The 23644-nt window shown below is 31.5% G+C and overlaps 1 protein-coding gene across 1 annotated transcript in view; it reads right to left on the reverse strand.

Annotated features, from left to right (window-relative positions):
- SPATA17 (spermatogenesis associated 17) overlaps nucleotides 1-23644 on the reverse strand; it is a 275330-nt gene that overhangs the window by 63923 nt on the left and 187763 nt on the right. Inside the window, exons 7-8 of the mRNA XM_051998293.1 lie at nucleotides 12673-12879; nucleotides 7509-7657 (exon numbers count right to left, since the gene is read on the reverse strand). Of these exons, the coding sequence (XP_051854253.1) occupies nucleotides 7509-7657; nucleotides 12673-12879 (356 nt within the window). The remainder of the gene's footprint in view (nucleotides 1-7508; nucleotides 7658-12672; nucleotides 12880-23644) is intronic.

Raw genomic sequence — 23644 nt, forward strand, 5'->3', positions numbered from 1 at the left:
TTGTTCTGGGCCATGTGTCTTCTGTATCAAAATAAATTGTATTAACAGTAATTTTTAAAAAGAAATTTAGCAGATTGAATCATTTAATTTGCTTAGATTCTTAGAGAAATTCTCATTTAATGTTCTTTATAGAGAACATTAAAGTGGAAATGCTGACACAACCTTAACTCTACCTGGGTGAATAGTTCTGCTATAATTTTGCCTAAAAAAGATCTATGCACTAGTGATTCTATTTCTTGTCTTCTTGTTCCAGCTCAGATAAAACAGAATTTATCTGCCAATCTAAAGAGAACCATGAACAATTAGCTCCACACAAACTATACTATACCATCTGGCACATGTTTTGCAGAGCAACACTGATTTCTAATTTCCAAATTGCTTTTTAACTTCTGTGTTAATTTCCTAATAATAACTGATCAAAGTATAAACACCTGAGAAAACACATATACAAATGACTAAAATCACAGAAATAAAAATAAAATTTCTACAGGGATAATTAAGTTTATTTTCAAATGTCAAAAGAAAATAAAGTTAATGTGAAAATTCCTATATATGTTAAATGTAAGAGGATTTTTTCCTACAACTTTTTCTACATCTCAAGAAAAGAAACAATTTCCAGATCTTTCTTCCTACAGATAGCTTAAGAATCACACTTACTTTTTAAGCTAATAAAGTAGGTTTTAGGATACCAAGTAATTGCTTGTTTATGACTGGGAGCTTTATAATGTCTGAAGACTCTCCAGGAAAATGAATGCAAAACTTTGATTGGAGGAAGATAGAACCCAGAGGATGTTAAGTGCAATCTTTCTCCCAAACCCTCTCCCACCCCTTTCCATCAACTGCAGCATTTTAGTAAACACTGTTAGGATTGGGAGTTAAGTAGGGATTCCCTGATTTTTCAGGAAAAATAAAAATATTTTTTAGTTAGCCAAAGACATGAAGACTTTCTGATACTAGCTTTTCCCTCCCCTATTGACTACAAAAGTACCTAAGAGGGGTTGGTAACAGAGGACACAAAGAACTGAGTGCAGAGTTTAATTCCTATGTTCTTCTCTCCTTTGTCCCTATCCCAAACTCCAAATTGTATTCTGAGATCTATGCAATTGGATTTGCCTTAGAAATTCCAGTTAAATGGGATGCTGATATTGATTGAAGGCACTCATATACCCAAATGAGCAAATTCAAATAACAGTATGTTGTGATTATATTTCAGGATTTCAGATGTCACATAAGATCATCATACTTTAGATGAAATGACCAGGCATTATGCCTGGTATGTTGACTCATAGGGCAATACCAAGACTACCCTACAACTATACAGTTGTGCCACTAAAAATGTTCAAATTTATAGTTATGCTAATTATATACTTATACTGTAAACTTTTTATGTTCTGAGGTAAGGAAACAGAGAAGTCCATGTTCACATTTTAAAACTAGGACTGCTTTAAAAAAAAAAAAAAGGTAGCAAACAAAAGGAGAGTTAGTGCTTATTGCAAAGCAAAAGTGATAAAGGACTCTTATGCAGACAAATTCTAGAAGTTCTTAATTATACAAGGCTTATTATCTGCATCCCCAGTGTTATACAGTACCAGAACTTCATTAGAAAAATTAAGCTGGAAAAATGAAGGCACCACTTTGTAAATTTCCACTGGAAATTAGCTGGGAGAGGCAGAGGAATACTGGATCAAAAGAGGGTAATCATGCTTAACTGTGCCCTAGAGCACCCGCATGTATAATACGATTTGCTCAGTAACTACCTCTCCTATTACTGCTTGTTTGGAGTATTCTGTGTTAATGGGGTTAGCTAATTTAGTATTTTAACTTAAAAAGGCTCCGCTGATTAATAAATGTTGCACACTGTGCTAGTAATTAAAATAAATGGAAGAGTTACAAATAGAAGTTGAATTGTTAAGAAAACATTATCTGAAAATATATGATAATCCCTGTTTATCATAAGATGGTAACAGTCCAGAAAATATGCAAATTGGTAAAGTTGCAAAGTGTTTGAAAAACTAGACCTCTCAAAAACTTTTGAGATGTATTAGATTCATAGGACTTCCCTCTCTCTCTCTCCTCTCTCTCTCTCTCTGTTTCTCTCTGTCTCGCTCTCTTTTTTTATTTCTCTCTCTGTCTATGTACAGATATATATGTGTCTGTGTGACTATGTTCATACATATAATACATTTTAAAATAATAATTCTGACAACATGACGATGTGATGATCGACTGTGATGGCTCTTTTCAGCAATGAAAATTCAAGGCAATGCCAATAGATTTGTGATGGAAAGTGCCCTTCATATCCAGAGAGATAACTGAGGAGCCTGAATGTGGACAAGCATAGTATTTTTACCTTTTTGTTCTTGTTGTTGTAGTTTCCCATTTGCTATGATTTTTCTTACACAGCATGACAAATAAGGAAATATGTTTAGAAGAATTGCACATGCTTAACCTACCTTACATTGTTTGCTGTCTTGAGGTGAGAGAAGGAGAAATGTTTGGAATACAAGGTTTTTAAAGATGAATGCCAAAACTATTTTTGCATATATTTGGAAAAATGAAATATTATTGAAAAAAATTATAATTCTGCCATTTCCACCCAAAGAGAGAGGACTATGGAAAGTGAGGGTGGATCACAACATGGCATTTTCACTTTTTTTGTTGTTATTTGCTTGCATTTTATTTTCTTTCTCATTTTTTCCTTTTTGATCTGATTTTTCTGATGCAGTAAGATAATTGTATAAATATGTATGCATATATTAGATTTAGCATATATTTTTAACATGTTTAACATATATTAGATTACTTGCCATCTAGAGGAGGGATGGAGAAAAGGGGGAGAAAATTTGGAACATAAGGTTTTGCAAGGATCAATGTTAAAAAATTATCCATATATATGTTTTGAAAAAAAACATTTTAATACAAATAATAGTTCTGATTATAATTTAATTTTACAGAATAACACAACTTCTAAATCTTTTCCACAAAGCTTATCCTTTGGTAGTGTAATGAATGAAATACTGTATTTAAATATTGACTGATCTGTTTGAATAAGACAGGATTAAACCCGCATAAAATCAGTCACCTAAATACATTTTACTAAGAATCCACTAGACTCTGTGATAGAAAGAAAACTTTGCTGAATATAGAAAATTCTTAGTTGTGCTGACTCCTGAACTCTTTCACAAAAGTAACAGCTAGCTAGCACACACAAACAGCTAGGTCTTGTTTCTATTTTGCTATTGATCATTTAAAAGAAGTCCCTACCTAATCTGTGAATATTTCTACAGCATCATTAGGACATTAAAGTAGCATTCTTAATATACATTTAAAAATATGTTTATGTGTATATGCATTCATATGTATATGTACAAAAGTTCATTCTTGTCTCACAATATCTAATGATCTTCATCTCACACAAGAGTAAACAGAAATTAAAGTCCAAGGTCACACATGAAGTAAAAAGTTAAACCATCTCTAAATCCAAAGCTCTTACCTTACTATTTTTAAGATCACTGAACAATGCTTTTTCAAAAGGATTAATAAAAGTAACATTTACTTGTGATCTAAGTATTGAGAAATTCTTAAAATAAGAGAAATTTGCATTTAAAATATATAGTCAGAGAAAATGTGGTTTGACAATGTATCTCATATAGTACTTAATTCATTTTCTAAAAATTTCTGCAATGTGTCTTGGCAGCACAAACTGATAAATAACTGAGAATACTAGTGTTCCTCAGGGGTTTGGGGCCAAACAATTCTGATCTCATTTCTACTCTTATCCAGAGGTAAGGACTAGAACTGATAAGATTTCATTGCTATAGGAATCTAATGTGTGTGGGAAATCCCTTCTAACAATGCAGGTCATCACCTTAAACTTAATATTTCCATTACTGAATCTTTTGAATCGACTTCTCCCTTTCTATTTTACCAATATTTCCCTACTTCAGAACCTTATTATTAAAGTACCCTAGGGATATGTATTTGACCCTGTGTTGTTTAAAAGTCAGTCAATAAACATTTAGTAGGACTCTATAATGTCCCCCAAACTGTACTAAGCCTTTGGAATACAAAGAACTTGTTTTGAAAATGGTTTTTGTTCTCAAGGAGTTCACAATTTAAAAGAAGAGACATCATTCAAACGACTCTATAGAAATAGAAAATGTATTTAGGGAAATTTAGAAATAATTGCAGAAGGAAGACAGAACATTTTAAAGGGAGACCATGGAATGCTTCTTGTGGAAAGTCAGATTTTTCTAGATGGGGGTTGAAGGATCTCAGGAAAACCCAGAGATGGATGAAAAAGAATTCTTGGCATGAAGGACAGCCAATGGACATGTTCAGTGATGGAATGTTGTACATAGTGAACAAGGGAAGAGGCCAGTATCACTGGAGCTCAAGATCTGGAATAGAGGGGATAATAAGATGGAAAAAAATTGCAAAATTAAGGAAGGACAGATTTGGAAGAACTTTGAGTAACAAATAGAGCTTTTATTTTTGACTCTAGAGGGAATTAGATTACTGGAGATAAAGTGTGTGTGTGTGTGTGTGTGTGTGTGTGTGTGTGTGTGTGTGTGTGTATCTAAGAGAGGGGAGAGAGAGAGGGAGAGAAAGAGAGACAGAGAGAGAGAGAAAGAGAGACAGAGAAAGAGAGAGAGAGAGAGAGAGAGAAGTGGGGGAAGGAGGGAGGAAAGGAAAATAGGAGGGAGAGAGGAAGGGAAGGAAGGAGAAAGGGAGGGAGACAGATGATAAGATATTCATTTTAGGAAGACTGACTGTGGAAGACAAACTGAGGTAGGATGAGATTTGAGTCCAGGGAGAGACTAAACAATGGTCTAGAGCAATAGTTCAGGCATGAAATAATGGATAGTAGTGTCAGAAGTAAAGACAATAAATACTCTGGATAAAGAAAGACATAATTACATTTAAGAAGAAATATACCAAAAAATAGTATATAAAATTACTTTGGGAAATGATCCTTAAATGACCCTATATACATAGAATTAAATTTCTCTTATCTCAAATATGAAAATACTCCTCAATTAAAAGGAAAATTAAAATTAAAAAGGAAAATTACAAGGATGACCACTTTTGGGGGAACTATAGACAGGATTCTTGCTCAGGAGTGTGTTGAATTGGAAGGATTTGGAAAACCTTTCCAATTCTTAGAATCTGTGAATTATGTCTGACCCCTTCCTTCTAATAGTATTAGAATAAGTTGATCTTGCTGCCTCTAGACTCCTCTGCACTCCAATTTGTACACTGAACATGAATAAGTTAGTTGGGGTCAGACTGTGTCTAGCCTTGAATGCAAGGCCAAGGACTTTAAATTTTATCTTTTAAGTCAAAAACATTTAAAGATTTCAATAGAATAGTGATATGAAAGGAATATTCACAAACTGGCCACAATTAACTTATTTAGCCTTATTTCTTTTGATTATTTTCTCTTTATTCAAACAGGATTTTCTCCCTATTTCATTATAAAACTTCTCAACCCAAACCAAGTCTAATTATTTTATTTCAATATATTTTGTCATTTTGGCTTTAAAGGCCTAAATCACCTTCCTTCTTTATGAACATTTGATAAAACATGGGAATCCACAGTTTCTTCCCCTCATATGAATAAATTATTCTCAACCACACACCTTTGGCAGTCACTTATTTACTATTCTATAATATATATCGCTTTCTGAGTTCATATTGGTGTGATCAACACAGTCAGACACTTTGACCCCAGTGAGTCCCAATAATAGACCAATATTTTAGTGATTTTTTTAAGAATAAAGGACAAGCAACATATATTATTTCTTCAACTGTTCTTTAATATCTCATATATTTACAACATGTCTCCATGACCAGGCTGAAATATCTTTGAAGAGAACCTACGGCCATGTCATATACTTCTGTGCATTTCCTACATCATCAGACATAATATCTCTTGCAGGAAATGGGTGCTTATTAGTTGACACATTGTTGATACATTGATTAGTATGATCCTGAGAAAGTCTCTTGACCTTTTTGGTGTTCAATTTCCAGGAAAAGTCTCTTGCAGAAGGCACAATTTGAGCTGAGTCATAAAGGAAACCAGGAAGCAAAAGTGAAGGAGGACAATATTCCAGGCATGGAGAACAAACTGAAAAGACACAGAATTGAGAAATGAAGGACTGTGTGACAGGAATAGCAAAAAAGCCAGCACTGCAGAGCTGTGTAATTCCTGGAAAGGAGTAAAGTATAAGAAAATTGGAAAGATAGAAAAGAGACATCTTGTGAGAGATTCTAAAAGCCAAAGAAATATGTGATAAGGTCTTGAACTAGGAAGGTGGCAATATGAATTGAAAATTTTCCATGTCTTGTTTTATTTTGTCCCAGGAGATAGAAGTGTGTGTGTGTTGCCTCTCTTCAAAAGCTAAGTAGCAAAATAGTTCTGGAATAGTTCTGACATAAAACATCAGTGACTGGCCAGAAACCGTATGAGCACTAGAAAGCTTCAGGCCATGAGTTTATTAACTACACTTTGAAAAGTGAAAGCATTTATTTGTGTTCCCCAGAAAGTAAAACAAGCTCACCCTTCCTTGGAGATGGTAGTGATAGCTGACTTTGTGCTTATCCATGAACATGTTCAAAAAATTGAGATAAATTTGCATGTTATAATTGTTGCTATTGCAAAAGATAATAACCATTTCTAGAAATATTATTTCATTCTTTTTGATGCTAGAGACTTTCAGATATCACAAAGTAAGTAACTTATTAATAACCTATCATCCTGGAATCACACATTTTGCTTCATTCACTCAACATTAACAGAATTAAAGTGGCAGAAAGTAAAGTTTTTTTTTTCTTTTTTCCCTAAGGTGACAAATCACATTTTATATGATAAGAACAATAGTAAGAATAAACTCACCACAAATTTTATAATTTTTTATGAATTGAAACTATTTCCAGTATCCTTAAGAGAGGTCCCTTAGAGCTCCAAGTACATGAATTGAGACATACCTCAATGAAGTTAATGACAATAATTTAAAATTTTTACATGCTACTAGTTCCTCCTTTGTCTTCCTCAATTATAAAGGAACCAACTTCTCCTATTGCTTCTACTCATAAAGACTATTCTGAAATATCAAATTGGCCAAGCTGAAAGTCTTCTACTGTAAGGAATGATCGAGTGATCTCACTGAGATGTTTTTTTTCCCCTTAAAATAGCATAACTGTCTTCACTCAGTGATTAGAGGAATCATCATTTTAAAAGCATAGATGAAAATTTTCCTTTTTGCCTTTTAAAAAACAAAGTTCTCTGCACTTTCTCTCTGAGTTGGGAGTTAGTGATTTAGCTTTGATATCCTCACTCATCTCGTCAATGACATTTGCATCTTGAAGAATGTCTTCTGCTTGAAAAATCGGATGTGACAGTGGTTTCCCTTCTATATAAAAAGAGGTTTCTAGAAGCATTATAAAACACAAGGCAGTGGATAGCACAAGGTACCAAACTGTGTTGAGAAATATTGAACACTCACATGTTGTCATTGACACGGTGTTTCCATTCCTCCCTTTTCAATTCCTCCTGGGCATCTTTTACCGAATTGATTGATGTGGCCACCCGCAAGGTTGGCTGCAAAGGCTTGTAGCGCTGCTGCAATACTTCAGCGATATCTCGGAAGGGCCCCTGACAGGTACAGGATAAGGTCAGTGTTTTATTGGGTGGGTTTCTTTTGACATATTATTGATAATCAAGGATAGAAAGTGTCTGGGAAGAACCAGTTTTTCTTAGCTAAATAATTAATAAAATCAATGGCTTTTTATACAAATAAGAAAAAAACCATGAAGGCTGATATACTTTCTTACAACAATGAACAATGTGCTCATTGCTTCATATTGGAAGTGGCCATTTCTCAGAAAAAAACAATGCTGAAACAAGATGGAATTGTTGATTTCACTTAGTCCCATAGTAACAAAAGTTCTTTTGATTGTTGAGTGGTTCAACTTATGGCTTCATTTTTTTAATTTAAAGAGACATTATTTGTTTTAATTACATAAATATTTCTCTTAATCAATATAGTCATTTAAAAAATTCTGAGTAAGATCTTCAAAAATACCTCCCTAAATGGCCAAAAGGCAAAAAAACATGTGGATTTTCCATTAGCTGAAAGCTTTAGAGGCCAAACTCGAATCTTGCCTTTATCTGATAATATGCAGAAATCTATTAAGACCATAATTTCTCAATAATTTTACAAATTCTTAATGGAAAATTTATGGCTATATTGCTTAATAACTAGATGCTGACATTAACCATTTCATTACACACATACATCCACACATGCACACGTATACATAAAAAGAGGAAAAGCTTGCTCTGTATTTAAAGATGATTTATTCTATATATTATGTTAAGTAGCAGTAGTAGTAATAATTATAATAACAAAATAAAAGCAATTGGTACAAACTCACTTGTATAATTAGTACTACATTTAGCTCAATACAAGTTAGTGGCAACTCAAGATTTTGCAGTGTCACTAATTACATCTTGTTTTCTCTCCTCTTTTCTTCCTTCCCCCCAAGCATTATTGTTGTTTTATGAGAGAAGTAGTAAAGCCTTCTGAAAATATGAATGGACAAAGAATTCTAATCATGTTCCTTATTCTTAAAGATCTCCTCTTTAAATAGGTTATCACTAACAAGTCACAGCTGGAGTTACTGCAAGCACTGAGTGAAGACTGTGGGGCTAATAAAAAGAAATGATTCACGCCTCATTTATGTTCACTTATGTTTTACATTAATAGAAACCAATAATAGGAACCAGTTACCATAAAAGTCATGGACCGTAAATAACACAAATGGCAAATAAGTATCATCTAGTACTTTTCACAGCTGGACAGGAGGATTGCTATATTTGAAAGTAGTTAATGGATTTGTATTGGAACTTTACTTTTTAAAGATACAGCAACATGATTTCATGCCTCTTTTTAGAAGAATTCAGGAACCAAATATCCATATTTTTGTGTTTTTACAAGCTTTTACTTTTCTCAGTTCTAAAAAATATATGGGAAAGTTGAATATATAGTAGGGATATTATAGAAAAGCCTTTGAGAATAGAAGGAAACAGTTTTCCTAAGAAGAAAATGTAATAGAATACTGACTAAATACTTGTCAAAGATATCAATATTATTTTCTTCAACAGTTGCCATATTGCTCAGTATTAGATATAAAACATATTTTTCTTTAAAATACTTAAATAATCTTGATCTAAGAAAATGACAATGTGATGGGCAAAAATTGGCTACTAAGTGATATATAATGTGTTGTTAAAGGACTATGGATGTCCTGAAGAAAATTAAAATATCAACATAGATTTTTTAAATTTCTCATTCATCATACATTTTGCAGTATAGTTTTTCTTACACAGAAATGTACCACCTTCTCAGCATCAACCAATTTAAAAAAAAAATAGCCTTCCCCAACCCGTTTTTTTAAGGAGATTGGGTTAGTATGCAACTAAATTTAGAGCACTCAAATAGGCCTACATTCTTATTCTAATAAAGCAACAAAGTTTTGGCCCACCTGTTATTTATAGTCTTTGCTACAAATAACTGGCCTACTTCTATTAAATTATGGTTATTCCAATATCTTACAGATTTAGGTGGAAGCAATGTGCATGCTTTTATTAATGTTCTTTAATGAAAAGATGACTAATTTCATTATTATCTATACTTTTGTTAGACTGTAATTCTATTTAATACAGCAATAAAAATGATAAATCGGATATATCAGATGCATTAACATTTTTTCTTTTATATACATTATCTTACTATGTAGTTCTTACCTATAAAATATGAAATATCAATGTTCTTATGAGAAAACTTATGCATAGTTAATTCTTCTACTTTTAAAGAGCTATAAATCTCATAATCATTTACACACTAACTATAAGAACTAAGGACATTTTGATTATTTAAAACATATTTTAATAATAAGAATAATTATTATAGTGTGTGATATAGAAAAAAGCCAAAGTATATTAGGTAGGTAGGGAGAGAGAAAGTACATGCGTTACTACCACTTTCTAGTTAACAGCTCAGACTCTGAATTCTTATGAGTTTTCACTTATAATTTCCCTCATTAACATCTTTAGAATATACATTACAGTACAAATGTCATCTGTCTGGCAAATTCATATGTGAGAAAGATAATCCAAGTGCAAGAATTCTATTTAAGTTGATTTCTAAAAGAAAAGAAAATAACTAATAAAAATATTTTATTGAGTTTAAAAGATATGAATTGAATTCATCCAACATATATAAATACTTATTATATGCCTGGTCCTATGATGGATGCTGGAGATATAAAGTTGCTGTCTTCAAGGGTCTTACATTATATTTTGAATGGTTTAAATACAATTAGGTGTAATTATTGTTTTTGTTCTTCAAATGAACTCTACTGTTTTGGTTGTGTTTTTGAGAATTAGAATGAGCTAATATATATAGGACTGGCATTCAAGTCAGAAAGCCCTGGGTCCAAGTTTCATTTATGACATTTACTAGTTGACCAAGAGCAAATCACTTAATCTCTCAATTCCTCTGATTTGCCAATCTGTATAGATAGATGGGTTTCCCCTGTGTCTATGAAATCATAGGTCTAGATTAAAAAAAAAAAGCATTTATGAAGTTCTATGAAGTATGACTGTAAAATAATAGTTTATAATAATGTTTGCCAACAATCACAGTCTTCAAAAAGGTCCAGGGTCAAGACTTGTCACTACGAAAATACTCAAATAATATGCCAGAAGTTTCAATGATAATCTCAAAAAGAAATTCTAAATATATTTTTATCATTGGTTATATCTATCAATCCATTGATATTGATACCTATCAACCTATCTATATTAATATCTACTTATCAATATATTGATATTGATATCTATCTGTCTTTCTCTATCTATCCCTAATGTTATTTTGAAAAATGATGCAGTATAATTGTCTTCTTGGATCTCTATCTCCGACATTTCTCTAATCTTGTTCTATATGTGTCCACTGAATTATACCATGAGATCAAATCTAATTCTATGAATGGGATATTGAAAAACAAAAACTCTCACAAAGCAGGAGATTGATTCTACCATAAATTATTCTAGTGGCTGGTCCTATTGCCACTTTCTTGAATATATTCTCCAGGGGCAAGAGCTCTTTCCTTAAATCCTATTAACTTTCTCCATTAATATTCTAGTATCCTGACAAGCCTTTACCCCAGTAATTTCAACTTTGTGAGTTTCAGGTCCTGACATCTGCTGCCAGTTTGGAACTTAACTGATCACCAATCCTGTTCATTTGGCCTAATGCTCAATCTTGGATTTTGCTTAATCTTCCTTTTTTGTTGTTGTTGTTGTTTTTGTTTTTTTGTTTTACCTGTCCTTTCCCCTTTGATGAATCTCTAAATCTTGAATGTGCTTACCAAAATCATTTTCACTACTTATTTCTCCTGACTTCAGTCTAATCATATAGGTCAACTTTAACTTTTGATCCTGTCTTTCCTTGCTCTGCCCTGCCTTGCCATAGTCAATTTTTAGTTTTTATTGAGGTATATATTGTTTAAAATGTTGTTTAAAATCAAAAGTCACATTATTTTTTGAGTTACATTGGAAAACTTCTGTAATTCTTATAATATCACTTTTTAAGAATTTAAGTCAACTCTTAAAATTAATGAAATTTACAAAATTTTAATAAGGCTTTCTATATGTGCTTTTGTATAGTTATGTGATATAATACAATATCCAAGTTGTATTATGCCTGGACAGGACATCAGATAAATAAAATGGTTATATTGTGTTTAGTTTATAACCTAGACATTGTTAAATATTGATGATATTGCATGAAGTTTTATCTATCTGACTATGGTTATACTTAATTACCATTCTGACAACTTGGTAAATTATTTTTATTACTATGTAATTAAAAAAATAACTGAATAAATGTGTAAATCCTACCTAGTCACACTAATGAAAACATGCACTTGCTCAAACTATTTTTATAAATGATGTGTAGTAATTATTATTATAAGGATTAAAAATAGTATTTAAAAAGTATTTCAAAAATATATATTCACTTAGCTGAATCAGTGTTGGAAGGAGTTCTAGAGTGACAAAACTGTTATTATTAATCTAAAAAATCTCCTTTCCAACACACTTACCAAACAATAGTAGAGCTGAGAGAATAAAAATGGAATCAAAAGTTGAATAATAAAGAGTTAAGAACCATGCTGCAAACAACAAATGAAATAATCTTATGATCTTTTGAATATCATGTTTATATTATTGGCATTGGGCCTATCCTGATATCAAACTTTTCCTTTACTAAGATGCTAAATGTAGGTACATGAGGAATGGTTTACAAAATGAAAAGTAAAATTAAGTATAATTTGATAGAAAATGCAAACTTTGAAAATAAGTTATAATAGGGAAAAATATCATTCTAACATTTCTAGAACCCAACTCACAGTATACTTTAATGATTTTTGATAAAAACAAAATTCTACTATAACACAATAACTTGGAAAGTCCTTTGTAAAAGTATATGGTTTAAAATTAAAATTTGATCATTTAAAATTAGCCAATCCTCTTAATATGTTGCAAAGACAATGAATACTGGTGACAATAAAAATTAACAGAATTGTTAAAGAGCTATAAAGTACCTGGTATTGCTTCCTGTTAATGGGTGGTAAAATGTCTGATCGTGGAAATGAACGCTTACTCGTGCAAGCAAGCCAGGAGGAAAGGTCTTCATAATCTGTCTGCTGAATTTGGGGGCTTGGGGGTTTCATATGACATGCCCTCACTTTTCGTAACTCAAATTCCATTGGATCTGGATCTCGAAATGGTGAGTTGTATATTCCTGGACGCTAAAATAGAGAATATTGTTACATATATTTGAACAAAAGATAACTATACTTTAAGACATATTAAAATATCGAGTTATGTTTTAAAGCTATTTTAACCTATAGTATATATCTGCTACTTATGACCATTATTATATAAATTGTTACAGCCTGGAATCAGTAATATACTGGTAAATGTTAAACAAATGACTTTCTGAAGGGGAAAAAATGTACACAAGGCATACTTTTAAACTTAATTCATATTATTGACAATTTCTGTATTACTTTTAAAAAGTCTAGACAATAACTATAACATTAAAGCCTGATTTATATCATTTGACAATTCCTGAGGTGTGAATGCTAACAAAAAAAAATTAATAATAGGTTTACACAAACTAAGATGACATATGTATTCTCAAAACCCTCTCTATAATTCTTTTCTTTTTAATATGTTTTGCCTGACTTTATTATAAACTTGATAGTAGAGATCATAGTGCTTTGCACATAGTAGCTACTTAATAAATGTGTATTTGTTGATCGAGTATTTATATTCGCAAAATAATGAACTGGAAAAGACTCTATCTAAACTGATGATTTCTAAATCCCAATCATGTATTGAAACTATCAAACCATAATCATCAGCAAATCATAAGGTACTAGTCAATCATATAATCTATCATTATATATAAACTATAGGAATGAGCATAATGCTGAGTGCCTAATAGTCAATGAATGCTTTTTAATTAAGTGTCCATTGCTTACCATTTTGACTATTGTTTTTAAAATTGAAAATAGTAATTGGCTCTAAACCTCTGCAATCTGGCTTCCAATCTCATTAATAAACTAAAATTACTTTCTCCAAAGTTACCAGTGATTTATTAATTGCCAAATCTATGGCCTTTTCTCAGTCCTCATCTTTTTTGCCCTTTATATAACCTTTGACATTATTGGTCATCTTCTCTAGAACATGCTCTTTTCCTTAGAATTTTATACTACTTTCTCCTGGTGTCCCCCAAGTAGGGAGGCATGGTAAATATTTAACAACCAGCTCTCGAAAAAATACCCTTGACATGTTTTTATGTTTATTCTACATAAATGACACTTTCTTTATAAAAAACAATCAACAAAATAATAAATTAAGCCATGATTTTTTTTTTTTTTTTTTTTTTTTTTTAGTGTTTGTTGATTTCTGATGTATAAATGTTCATACTGAAAATTTATCAATGGGCTTTGGAAGTCAGTTTGAACTAGCTACAGTATACTCTTGTCCCCAGATCTCTATAACTAGGCCTTCTTTTCTTATTACTATGTTTCCTTTTATTTTGGCAATCTAATCATTTTCAATGGGTTCAATAATCTTCTCTGTGAAGCTGTTTCTCAGATTTATACAATCTGGCTCATATCACTAACTGCCTATTGGGCACCTCAAACAAGATTTCCATGAATATCTCAAACACAACAAATATCCAAAATAGAATACATTATCTTCCTTCCCCAAAACACTCTTCTCTTCCTACCTTTCTTATTACTATTTTAGAGTACCATCAGCCATCCAATAATGAACTCCTAGTAGTATCATTAACTTTTTCCTGGCACTTAACCCACATATTTAACCTTTTTCTAAGCACTGCCATTTCTATATTCAATGTTCCTTTTACTTTTTTTTAAAGACTGTCTCCCTTTGTCAAAATGCAGATGCAACTCACTGGCCAGTTCTACTACTTAATAGCCTAAGAACTGGCTATTATATACCTCTCCAGTATGGACCTTACTCTCCTTAGCCAATCTAGATTGACACAGGGACACTAAAAAGTAAAGCCTAGAATGGAAATTTTGGAATCTTTGATTGTATAAAAAAGAAAAAAAAGAGATTAGATTATTGAGGTGAGAGTCTAGAGTAAACAGAAAGAAAAAATAGATAATGAAGAGAGTAAAAGAAATCTTTTTATAAAGAAGTGCAAAATTTTTTTAAAAAATATTAAGACGACAAGCATAAGGAAAGAAAAATACAATCAACTTCACTTACTGAGAGGAAAAAAGAGCAGGTAATAATGTAACCTGACAAAAGCAGGAAAAAGGAACAAATATAGAAAATCCTAAAGAGAAAAGTGTAACAAGAAGATGGGATCAGAGGAAGGGGAACAAGAGTTAGTAGGAACAGAAGAAAATAAAGTAAAATAATTGAAGGAGCATAATACTGTGTTTACAGCAAAAGGGGGAAAATAGAATTTGGTCTTCAAATTTGGAGACAGATGGAGGAAAATATAATGTCAACTCATAACTTCATGGGTTAATAGATTGAACAATCCACTAAAGCAAAAAAGAATAAACTGAACAAATGTGGGAAGGAAGCGAGTTAAAAGAACTATGGCAAAAGAATAAATATAGCACCACATGAAACTTCTTTTTTAAAAAAAAATTACAGGACTTCAGGGGATGAAGCCATGATGGCAGAGTGAAATCAGGAAGCTGCTTGTACTTTCTCAGTTTCCCTTGAAAACCAATGAAACCAAGTCTGATGGAATAAAACCATCTACAGAAGCTCAAGATGGATTAGAAAAACTGCAAAGAAAGGTCAGTCTCACTGAAATGAAAAGGGTGTTGAGCCTAGCTCAGACAGTGTCTGGGGAAACCAGTAAGAGTGTCTTAATCCTAATAGATCAGCAATTCAGAACTTCTGTCCTGGATCATTAAAAAAAATAGACCAGTGAGGCAGTTTCCAGTCCCAATTCAGAAGGCAAATTCTAGGAAACCAGATTGTTTTCTGGAAAGAGTAGATAAAGCTACAACCCTGTAAACATAAGGCACCTCTGTGCTCAAAGCCAAGATTCAGAGCTGCATAGGAAGCTTAGGACAATGATCCCTTATCCCCAGGAACAGAGCTCAGTCATGAAAGTAAAAAAAAAAAAAAAAGAAGAAATACTAAAAGAAAAGAAAAGAAAATGAGCAAGAAAAAGAAAAGAGTCTTGACCACAGAAAGCTATCATGGTGACAGGGAAGACTAAAACATCAACTCAGATGAGGATAAAATGTTCACACAGGATATCTCAAAAAGTGATATGAATTGGGTTCAAGCCAAAGAGGCTTTTGGGGAGTGCTCATAAAAAGACTTTAAAAGACAAATAAGAGAGATAAAAGAACAAATGAGAAAAGAAATGAGAGGTATACAAGAGAGAGTCAATAGTTTGGAAAAGGAAGGTAATTCCTTAAAAAATACAATTGGCCAAATGCAAAAAAAAAAAAATCTACTGAAGTAAACAACACTGTCAAAAATAGAATTAATCAAATGGAAAAAGAGATACAAAAGTTAACAATTAAATCACACTAAAAATTAGAATGGAGAAAATGGAAGCTGATGACTCTATGAGACAACAAGAATTCATCAAACAACTAAAAAGAATGAAAAAAATGGAAGAAAATGTAAAAGACCTCATTGAAAAATAGATTCAGAAGAGACAATTTAAAAATTATTTTATCTGAATAGAACCTAAATCACATTTTGTAAGAGATCCTCAAGGAAAACTGCTTTAATATTATGGAAGCAAAAGGGGAAATAAATGAAAGACTCTACTAGTCACTTTTGGAGAGATCCCACAAGGAACAATCTCAAGGAAAAAATATCATAATCTGCCCAACAAAAGCAATTCATATATGAAGGAGTAACAGTCAGAGTACCCAGAGTCTGACAGCTTCTATAATAAAGGATCTAAGGGCTTGAAATACCAAATTCTAGAAGGCAAAGGACCTGGAATTACAACCAAAAATTAATTACCCAGTAAGACTGAGAATCATTTTTCAGGGGCAGTGATGGATCTTCAATGAAGTAAGAGATTTTCCATCATTTCTATTGGAAAAGAAATTGAAGTGAAGAGAAAATTTAAACTTGAAACACAGGAACCAAGAAAAGCATAGAAAGGTAAACAAGGGGAAATACATATTATTTAAAGGTTATACTGTTTACATCCCTAGATGGAAAAATAATATCTGTAATTCTTGAGAACTGTAGCTTTTACTGGGGCATCATGTGGACTGAGGTTATGGTTTTGAATGAACTCTGATATGATTATGTAAAGAAAAAGACATTAAGGGGTAGAAAAAATGATTGCACTGGGAGAGGAGGAGAGGGGAGATACAATGGAACAAATTAGATCACATGAATAGGCACAAAAGACCTATTACAATTGAGGGAAAGAAGAGAAAGAGGTGGAGCATTGTCTGAGACTTGATCTTATCAGTCTTGGTTCAAAATAATGAATTAATTCAGTTGGGTATAGAAATTTATCTAACTCTATAAAGAAGTAGGAGAAAGAGGAAGGAAAATGGAGGGGCTAGATAGAAGGGAAGGCAAAAGGACTAAGAAAAAAGATAAGGAGGAGCAGTGATATAAGCTCAACAAGGTAGTAGGTAGGGTAAGTTAAAATTTAAAGCACTGCTAAGAGAAAGGAGGAAAGGTGATAGAAGACAAAGTAGTGGGGGGGAATGGGTCAAAAAAACACTACTACAGACAGATTGGAAAGAGAAAACAAAAGCATATATAGGGTAGAAAATAGGATGGAGGGAAATACAGAGCTGATAATCTTAACTTTGAATGTGAATGAGATGAACTCTCCCATAAAAAGCAAGCAAATAGCAGAATGGATTAAAAAAACAAAATACTACAATATGTTGTTTACAGGAAATACATTTGGCATACAGAGACACATACAAAGTGAAAGTAAAAGACTGAAACAGAATTTATTATGCTTCATCTGAAGTTAAAAAAAAAAAAACAGGGGTAACAATTCTGATCCCAGATAAAGCAAAAGTAAAAATAGATCTAATTAAAAAGATTAGAAAGTACATATTGATAAAGTACCTTAAACAATGCATCAATAATGATACTAAATGTATCATTTACCAAGTGGTAGAACACACAAATTCTTAGAGATGATATTAAACCAGTTACAGGAAGAAATAGACAGCAAAACTCTATTAGTGGGAGACCTCAACCTTCTCCTCAGAATCAGACAAATTTAACCATAAAATAAACAAGAAAGAAATTAAATATGATAGATCTTGGAGAAAATTGAATGTAAACCAAAAATAATACACCTTTTTCTGAGCAATACATGGCATCTGCATAAAAGAAATGACTATGTTTTAGGGCACAAAGAACCTCACAATCAAATGCAGAAAGGCAGAAATAGGAAATGCTTCCTTTTCAGACCATGATGAAATGAAAATTATATTCAATAAAGATAGATTAAAAACCAACTGGAAATTAAATAGTCTAATTCTAAAGAAAGAGTGGGTCAAACAACAAATTACAGAAACAATCATAATTTCATCCAAGATAATGACAATAATAAGGCAACCAAATGTTGCCAAACACCAAAATGTGTTGGATGCAGTTCTTAGAGGATCTTTTATAACTCTAAATAGCTAGATGAATAAAATAGAGAAAGTGTAGATCAATGAATGCGGCATGAAAATAAAAAGTTAGAAAAAGAACAAATTAAAAACTCCCAACTAAATACCAAATTTAAAATTCTGAAACTCAAAAGAGAGATTAATAAAATTGAAACAAAGAAAGTTATTGAACTAATAAATAAAAACTAAGGTTGGTTTTATTTAAAAAAACAAAATAAATAAATCTTTGGTTAATTTGATTAGGAAAAAAAAAACAAATTACTAACATCTAAAACAAAAAGAGTGAACTTACTATCAATGGAGAAGAATTTAAAGCAATAATTAAGAGATATTTTGCCCAACAATATGTCAACAATTCTGACAATCTAATTGAAATGGATGAATATTTACAAAAATATAAATTGCCCAAATTAGTGGAAAAGAAAATAAATTATTTAAATAACTCATTTCAGAAAAACAAATTGAACAAACCATCAATGAACTCCCTAAGAAAAAATTCCCAGGGTCAGATGGATTTACAAGTGACTTCAACCAAGTATTTAAATAACATTTAATGGCTTAAACTATTTGGAAAAATAGGCAAAAAAAGAGTCCTGTCAAATTCCTTCTATGACATAAATATGGGTGCTGATACCTAGACTAGGTAGAGCCAAAACAGAAAAGGAACACTATAGACAATCTCCCTAATGAATACTGATGCAAAATTTTTAAATAAATTATTAGCAAAGAGATAACAACAACTTGTTAGAAGGATAATTCACTATGACCAAGAGGGCTTTATACCAGGAATGCAGGGCTGATTCAATATATCAAGAAAACTATTACTATAGTTGACCACATCAAGAACACTGCAAACAAATCATATGATAATTTGAATCGTTTCAGATGGACAGTTTGCCTATCAATCTTTAGAGAAGGGAGGAATTTGTGCCTCCAAAAAATTAGAGAACATTATGAAATGCAAAATGAATAACTTTAATTACACTAAATTAAAAGGTTTTTGCACAAACAAAACCAATGCAGACAAGATTAGAAGGGAAGCAGAAAGCTGGGAGAAAATTTTTTTACAGACAGTATTTCTTATAAAGGTCACATTTCTAAAATATATAAAGAACTGAGTCAAATTAATAAGAATACAAGTCATTTCCCAATTGATAAATGGTCAAATTATATGAACAGATAATTTTCAGATGAAGAAATTAAAGTCGTCTGTAGTCATATGAAAAAGTGCTACAAATTGATTAGAGAAATGCAAATTAAAACACCTCTGAGGTACCATCTCACACCACTCACATTGGCTAAGATGACAGGAAAAAATATTGATAAATGTTGGAGGGGATGTGAGACAACTGAGACACCAGTGCATTGTAGGTGGACTTTGTGAAATGATCCAACCATTCTGGAGACCAATTTGGAACTAGACTCAAAAGTTTGTAAAGCTGTGCCTACTTTTAGATTCAGCAGTGCCACTGTTGGTTCTGTATTCCAAAGAAATCCTAAAAGAGGAGAAAGGACTCACATGTACACAAATGTAGCAGCTCTTTTTGTGATAACAAAGAATTGAAAAATGAGTAGCTGTCCATCAATTGGGGAATGGCTGAATAAGTTGTGGTCTATGAAAGCAATGGAATATTATTGTTCTATAAAAAATGATGAACAAATTGATTTTAGAAAGGCCTGGAAAGATCTGCATGAACTTATACTGAGTGAAACATGCAGAACACAACAACAGCAAGACTGACGATCAGTTATGATCGATTTAGTTCTTCTTAGCACTTCAGTAATTTAAACTTTGGATAGAAAATGCCATCCATATCCAGAGAGAAAACTATGGAGACTGAATGTATATCAACACATGCAATATTCAATTTTGGGGGTTTTTTCCTAGTGTTTTTTTTTCTTTTTTCTTCTGATTTTTCTCTCTCAACATGATTCATATGGGAAATTGTAAAAAAAAAAAAATGTAAAAAAATGTATAACCAATGTATAACTAATGTATAACCAAAAATAAATGTTGTTTTACATGTAACAGGAAAAAATGGACAAAAAGAAAAATAATAGAAATAATATATAAAACAAAAGGCTAAAGTTCTTTAAAGTATCTGATAAAGTTGAAAACCTTTCCCTTGATTAAAATAAGAGAAAATAGCAAAATTATGTACAAATTATATATATAATATAATAATTCTATACAATATAATATATATTACACATTATATAATATGATAATTATATATAAATAACAAAATAACAAATTAGAAAGGTTAAATCACAACAAAACCAGAAAAAAGAAAAAATCATAACATAATGTAGTTATATGATTTTTAAAAAACTGAAAACACAAAAGAAACAGACTATCTTCAAAAAGATAAAATTTAATTAAAGTTTAAAAATAAATGCAAAGTAGAGACATTTTAAAAATATTATAAAACATATATATATCAAATACCAAAAACAGTATCACAGGCAATACACCAGAATCTTTTCCCAATAAATCCAAGACTGAAATAAGGTTGCCTATTCTCCTCATTATTATTTGAGATAGTAATAGAGACAAATGCTAACAAAAGAAACAAGATAAAGAAATTAAAAGAATAGGCAAAGCAGAGGTGAAACTGTCTCAGTTTTCTGATAATATGATGGTTAATTGGAAAAACCTAGAAAATCAACAAGCATAGTCATTAACACAAATACTAATTTTAGCCAAGTTTCAGGCTATAAAATAAATCTAAATTCAACAGCATGTCTTCATAATAACAACATTTTCTGATGATTTGTTTTAATTTAGTAAGAATTATTGAAATGCAAATTAAAACAACCTATGACATACCACCTCACATCTAATAGATTAATAAAATGACAGAAGAGGAAAATGATAAATGCTGGAGGTGATATGTGAAAATTGGAACACTAATGCATTGTTGGTAGAGTTTTGAACTGATCCAACCAGTGTGTGGAATGATTTGAGACTATGCCCAAAGGAATATAAAACTGTACATACTCAGCAATTTCACTACTAAGTCAAAAGAAAAAGGGGAAAGAGAAAAGACTCATTTGTACACTTTTTGTGGTAGCAGACTTGGAAACTGAAGAGATGTCTATCAATTAGGGAATGGCTGAACAAGTTGTGCTATTTGATTGGGATGCAATGCTAGTGCTATAAGAAATGATGAAGGGGATGGTTTCAGAAAAGCAAACTGAGCAAAAGTTGGAGAACATTATATACAGCAACAAATATTTCAACAACACCAATTGTAAAAGACTTAGATACTCTAATTAAGATAAAAATCCAAGACAGTTCCAAAGAAATCATTATGAAAAAAATAAAGCTATTCACCTCCCTAGAGAAAATGAATGCACTGAGTGCAGAAAGAAGTATTTTCCCTCTTTTTTCTTGTTCCCTCCTCCCAATATGGCTAACGTGGAAATGCATCTTGTATAATGTGAATTGCATATCTTGCCTTCTCAATAAGTGTAGAAGATGAAACAAGGGGAAAATTTGGAATTGAAAATAAAATATTTTAAATGATGCATTTAGTAATTACAAAGAAGCAGGGAAAGGTCTCTATGAATTGATACAAAGTGAAATTAATAGAGCAAAGAAAACAACATAAACAATAAATGCAACATTGCAGAAGGATAAAAAAAATAGCATACCAAAAAATCCAAAGTAAATGCAACAAAATTATGAAGATCAAGTGGAATCAATGAAGAGATATGGAAAATATATCCTCAACCTATTTCTTCCTGGAGCTAGGAAGTTTATACATACTATATGTTGCAGCACATGTTTTTGAATTTTGTCAGTGTATTGATTGGTCAGTTATGCTTTATATTTTCTTTAAAAAAGATTCTATTAGTCATAAGAGATTGTGCTCAGGGCCTTTCAGAGAGAGAAATGCATGGGATACTATAATGATATAAGAAACAAATAATATTATTAAAAATTTGTTAAAATAAATAAATATTTAAGTCATTCCCTTATACTTTTCCAGGACTCTTACACTTTATTCCCATCCCCTGTTATCTAGTGAAAGGGGCCTTTTTGCTTCTCTAGCATATAAAACTGCATCTCCAAACTTTATGCTTTTGAAACATCTTTTCTTCATGCCCTGAGTGTTCTTCTTCTGACCCTTGCCTGTTGGCTTTTCTGGCTTCCTTCAAGATTTATCTCAACACATTTCCTGTTGTAATCTTTTTCTAAACATGACCTCATCTACTATCACTCCACAAATCTCAATGCTTTTCTTCTGAGTTTTTCTTCTTTTATAATATATGTGTGTGTGTGTGTGTGTGTGTGTATGTGTGTGTATTCTATCTCTATCTATACATTATATATTTATATGTGTTTTATATATATATATATATATGTATGTATGTATATATACATATATCTTTGTTTATTTCTGTTAATTTCCATTAGAATATGAACTCCTTGAGAGCAGGGAGTATGTTTTGTTTCTTTCTTTCTTTTTATCCCTGGTATTTAGTAAAGTGACTGGAAACACTAAATGTGCTTACTAAATGCTTGTTGACTATATATAAAATGCAACATATTTAATGGTAATTTTATTAATGTGCCCTTGTCATAAAAATGACATTAGTGTAAGTACTTATGTTCAATTTCTGAAGATAGATCTTATCTTTTAAGATACCTGGACTATAAAATTCTATAGGCACATAGGTAATAGGCAAATCCACAATAGAAAGAGCACTAGAATTAACAATCTACCATCCCCAGCTCTATCCTTTACTACATGAATGACCTCAGGAAAGTGACTTTGCCTTTCTTGGAACAGTTTCCTTATCTTTAAAATGGAGGGGCTGGACTAAATGACTTCTAAAGTCTCTTCTAGCTCTTTCTGTGATACTGTGAAGTATATACTTACAATGAGAATGTTAGAAAATGAAAGCCTGGCTTGCCTTTTATTTTCTGTATGACAATATAGACTAACACTAAAAGTTATGTTTCAAAAATCTTGTTTCAAAAAATACTTGTGGAATTTCTGTCTAATGCTACTAATGTGCTGATGAACACTTAGTTGTTTTTGCCATATTTACCTCAAGGGACCAAAAGTGCTAAAGATTCCCTAATTAGAATGTATAATTTTTTAAAGTCCTGTTAAAAATTTTAAACTAGAAACCTCTAAACTGTTAATCTTTCATGTATACTTAAAGAAACAAAAATCTTCAAAAATTCCTCTTTTCTCAAGAGTTTAAATTCTAAATTAGATTTCTATTTATAAAAAAGAACATTTTTCTGTAAAATATTTAAAATTTTGTTTTAAAATACTGATCATTCTCAAAATACTTTATTCAATAGACTTTTAAAAAAATCTCTTTCTTAACATAGTGTCAACTGGCTTGCAAATACGTTGTG

This window comes from Antechinus flavipes, chromosome 4 (genome assembly GCF_016432865.1).
Source record: "Antechinus flavipes isolate AdamAnt ecotype Samford, QLD, Australia chromosome 4, AdamAnt_v2, whole genome shotgun sequence".
Lineage (NCBI taxonomy): Eukaryota > Metazoa > Chordata > Mammalia > Dasyuromorphia > Dasyuridae > Antechinus > Antechinus flavipes.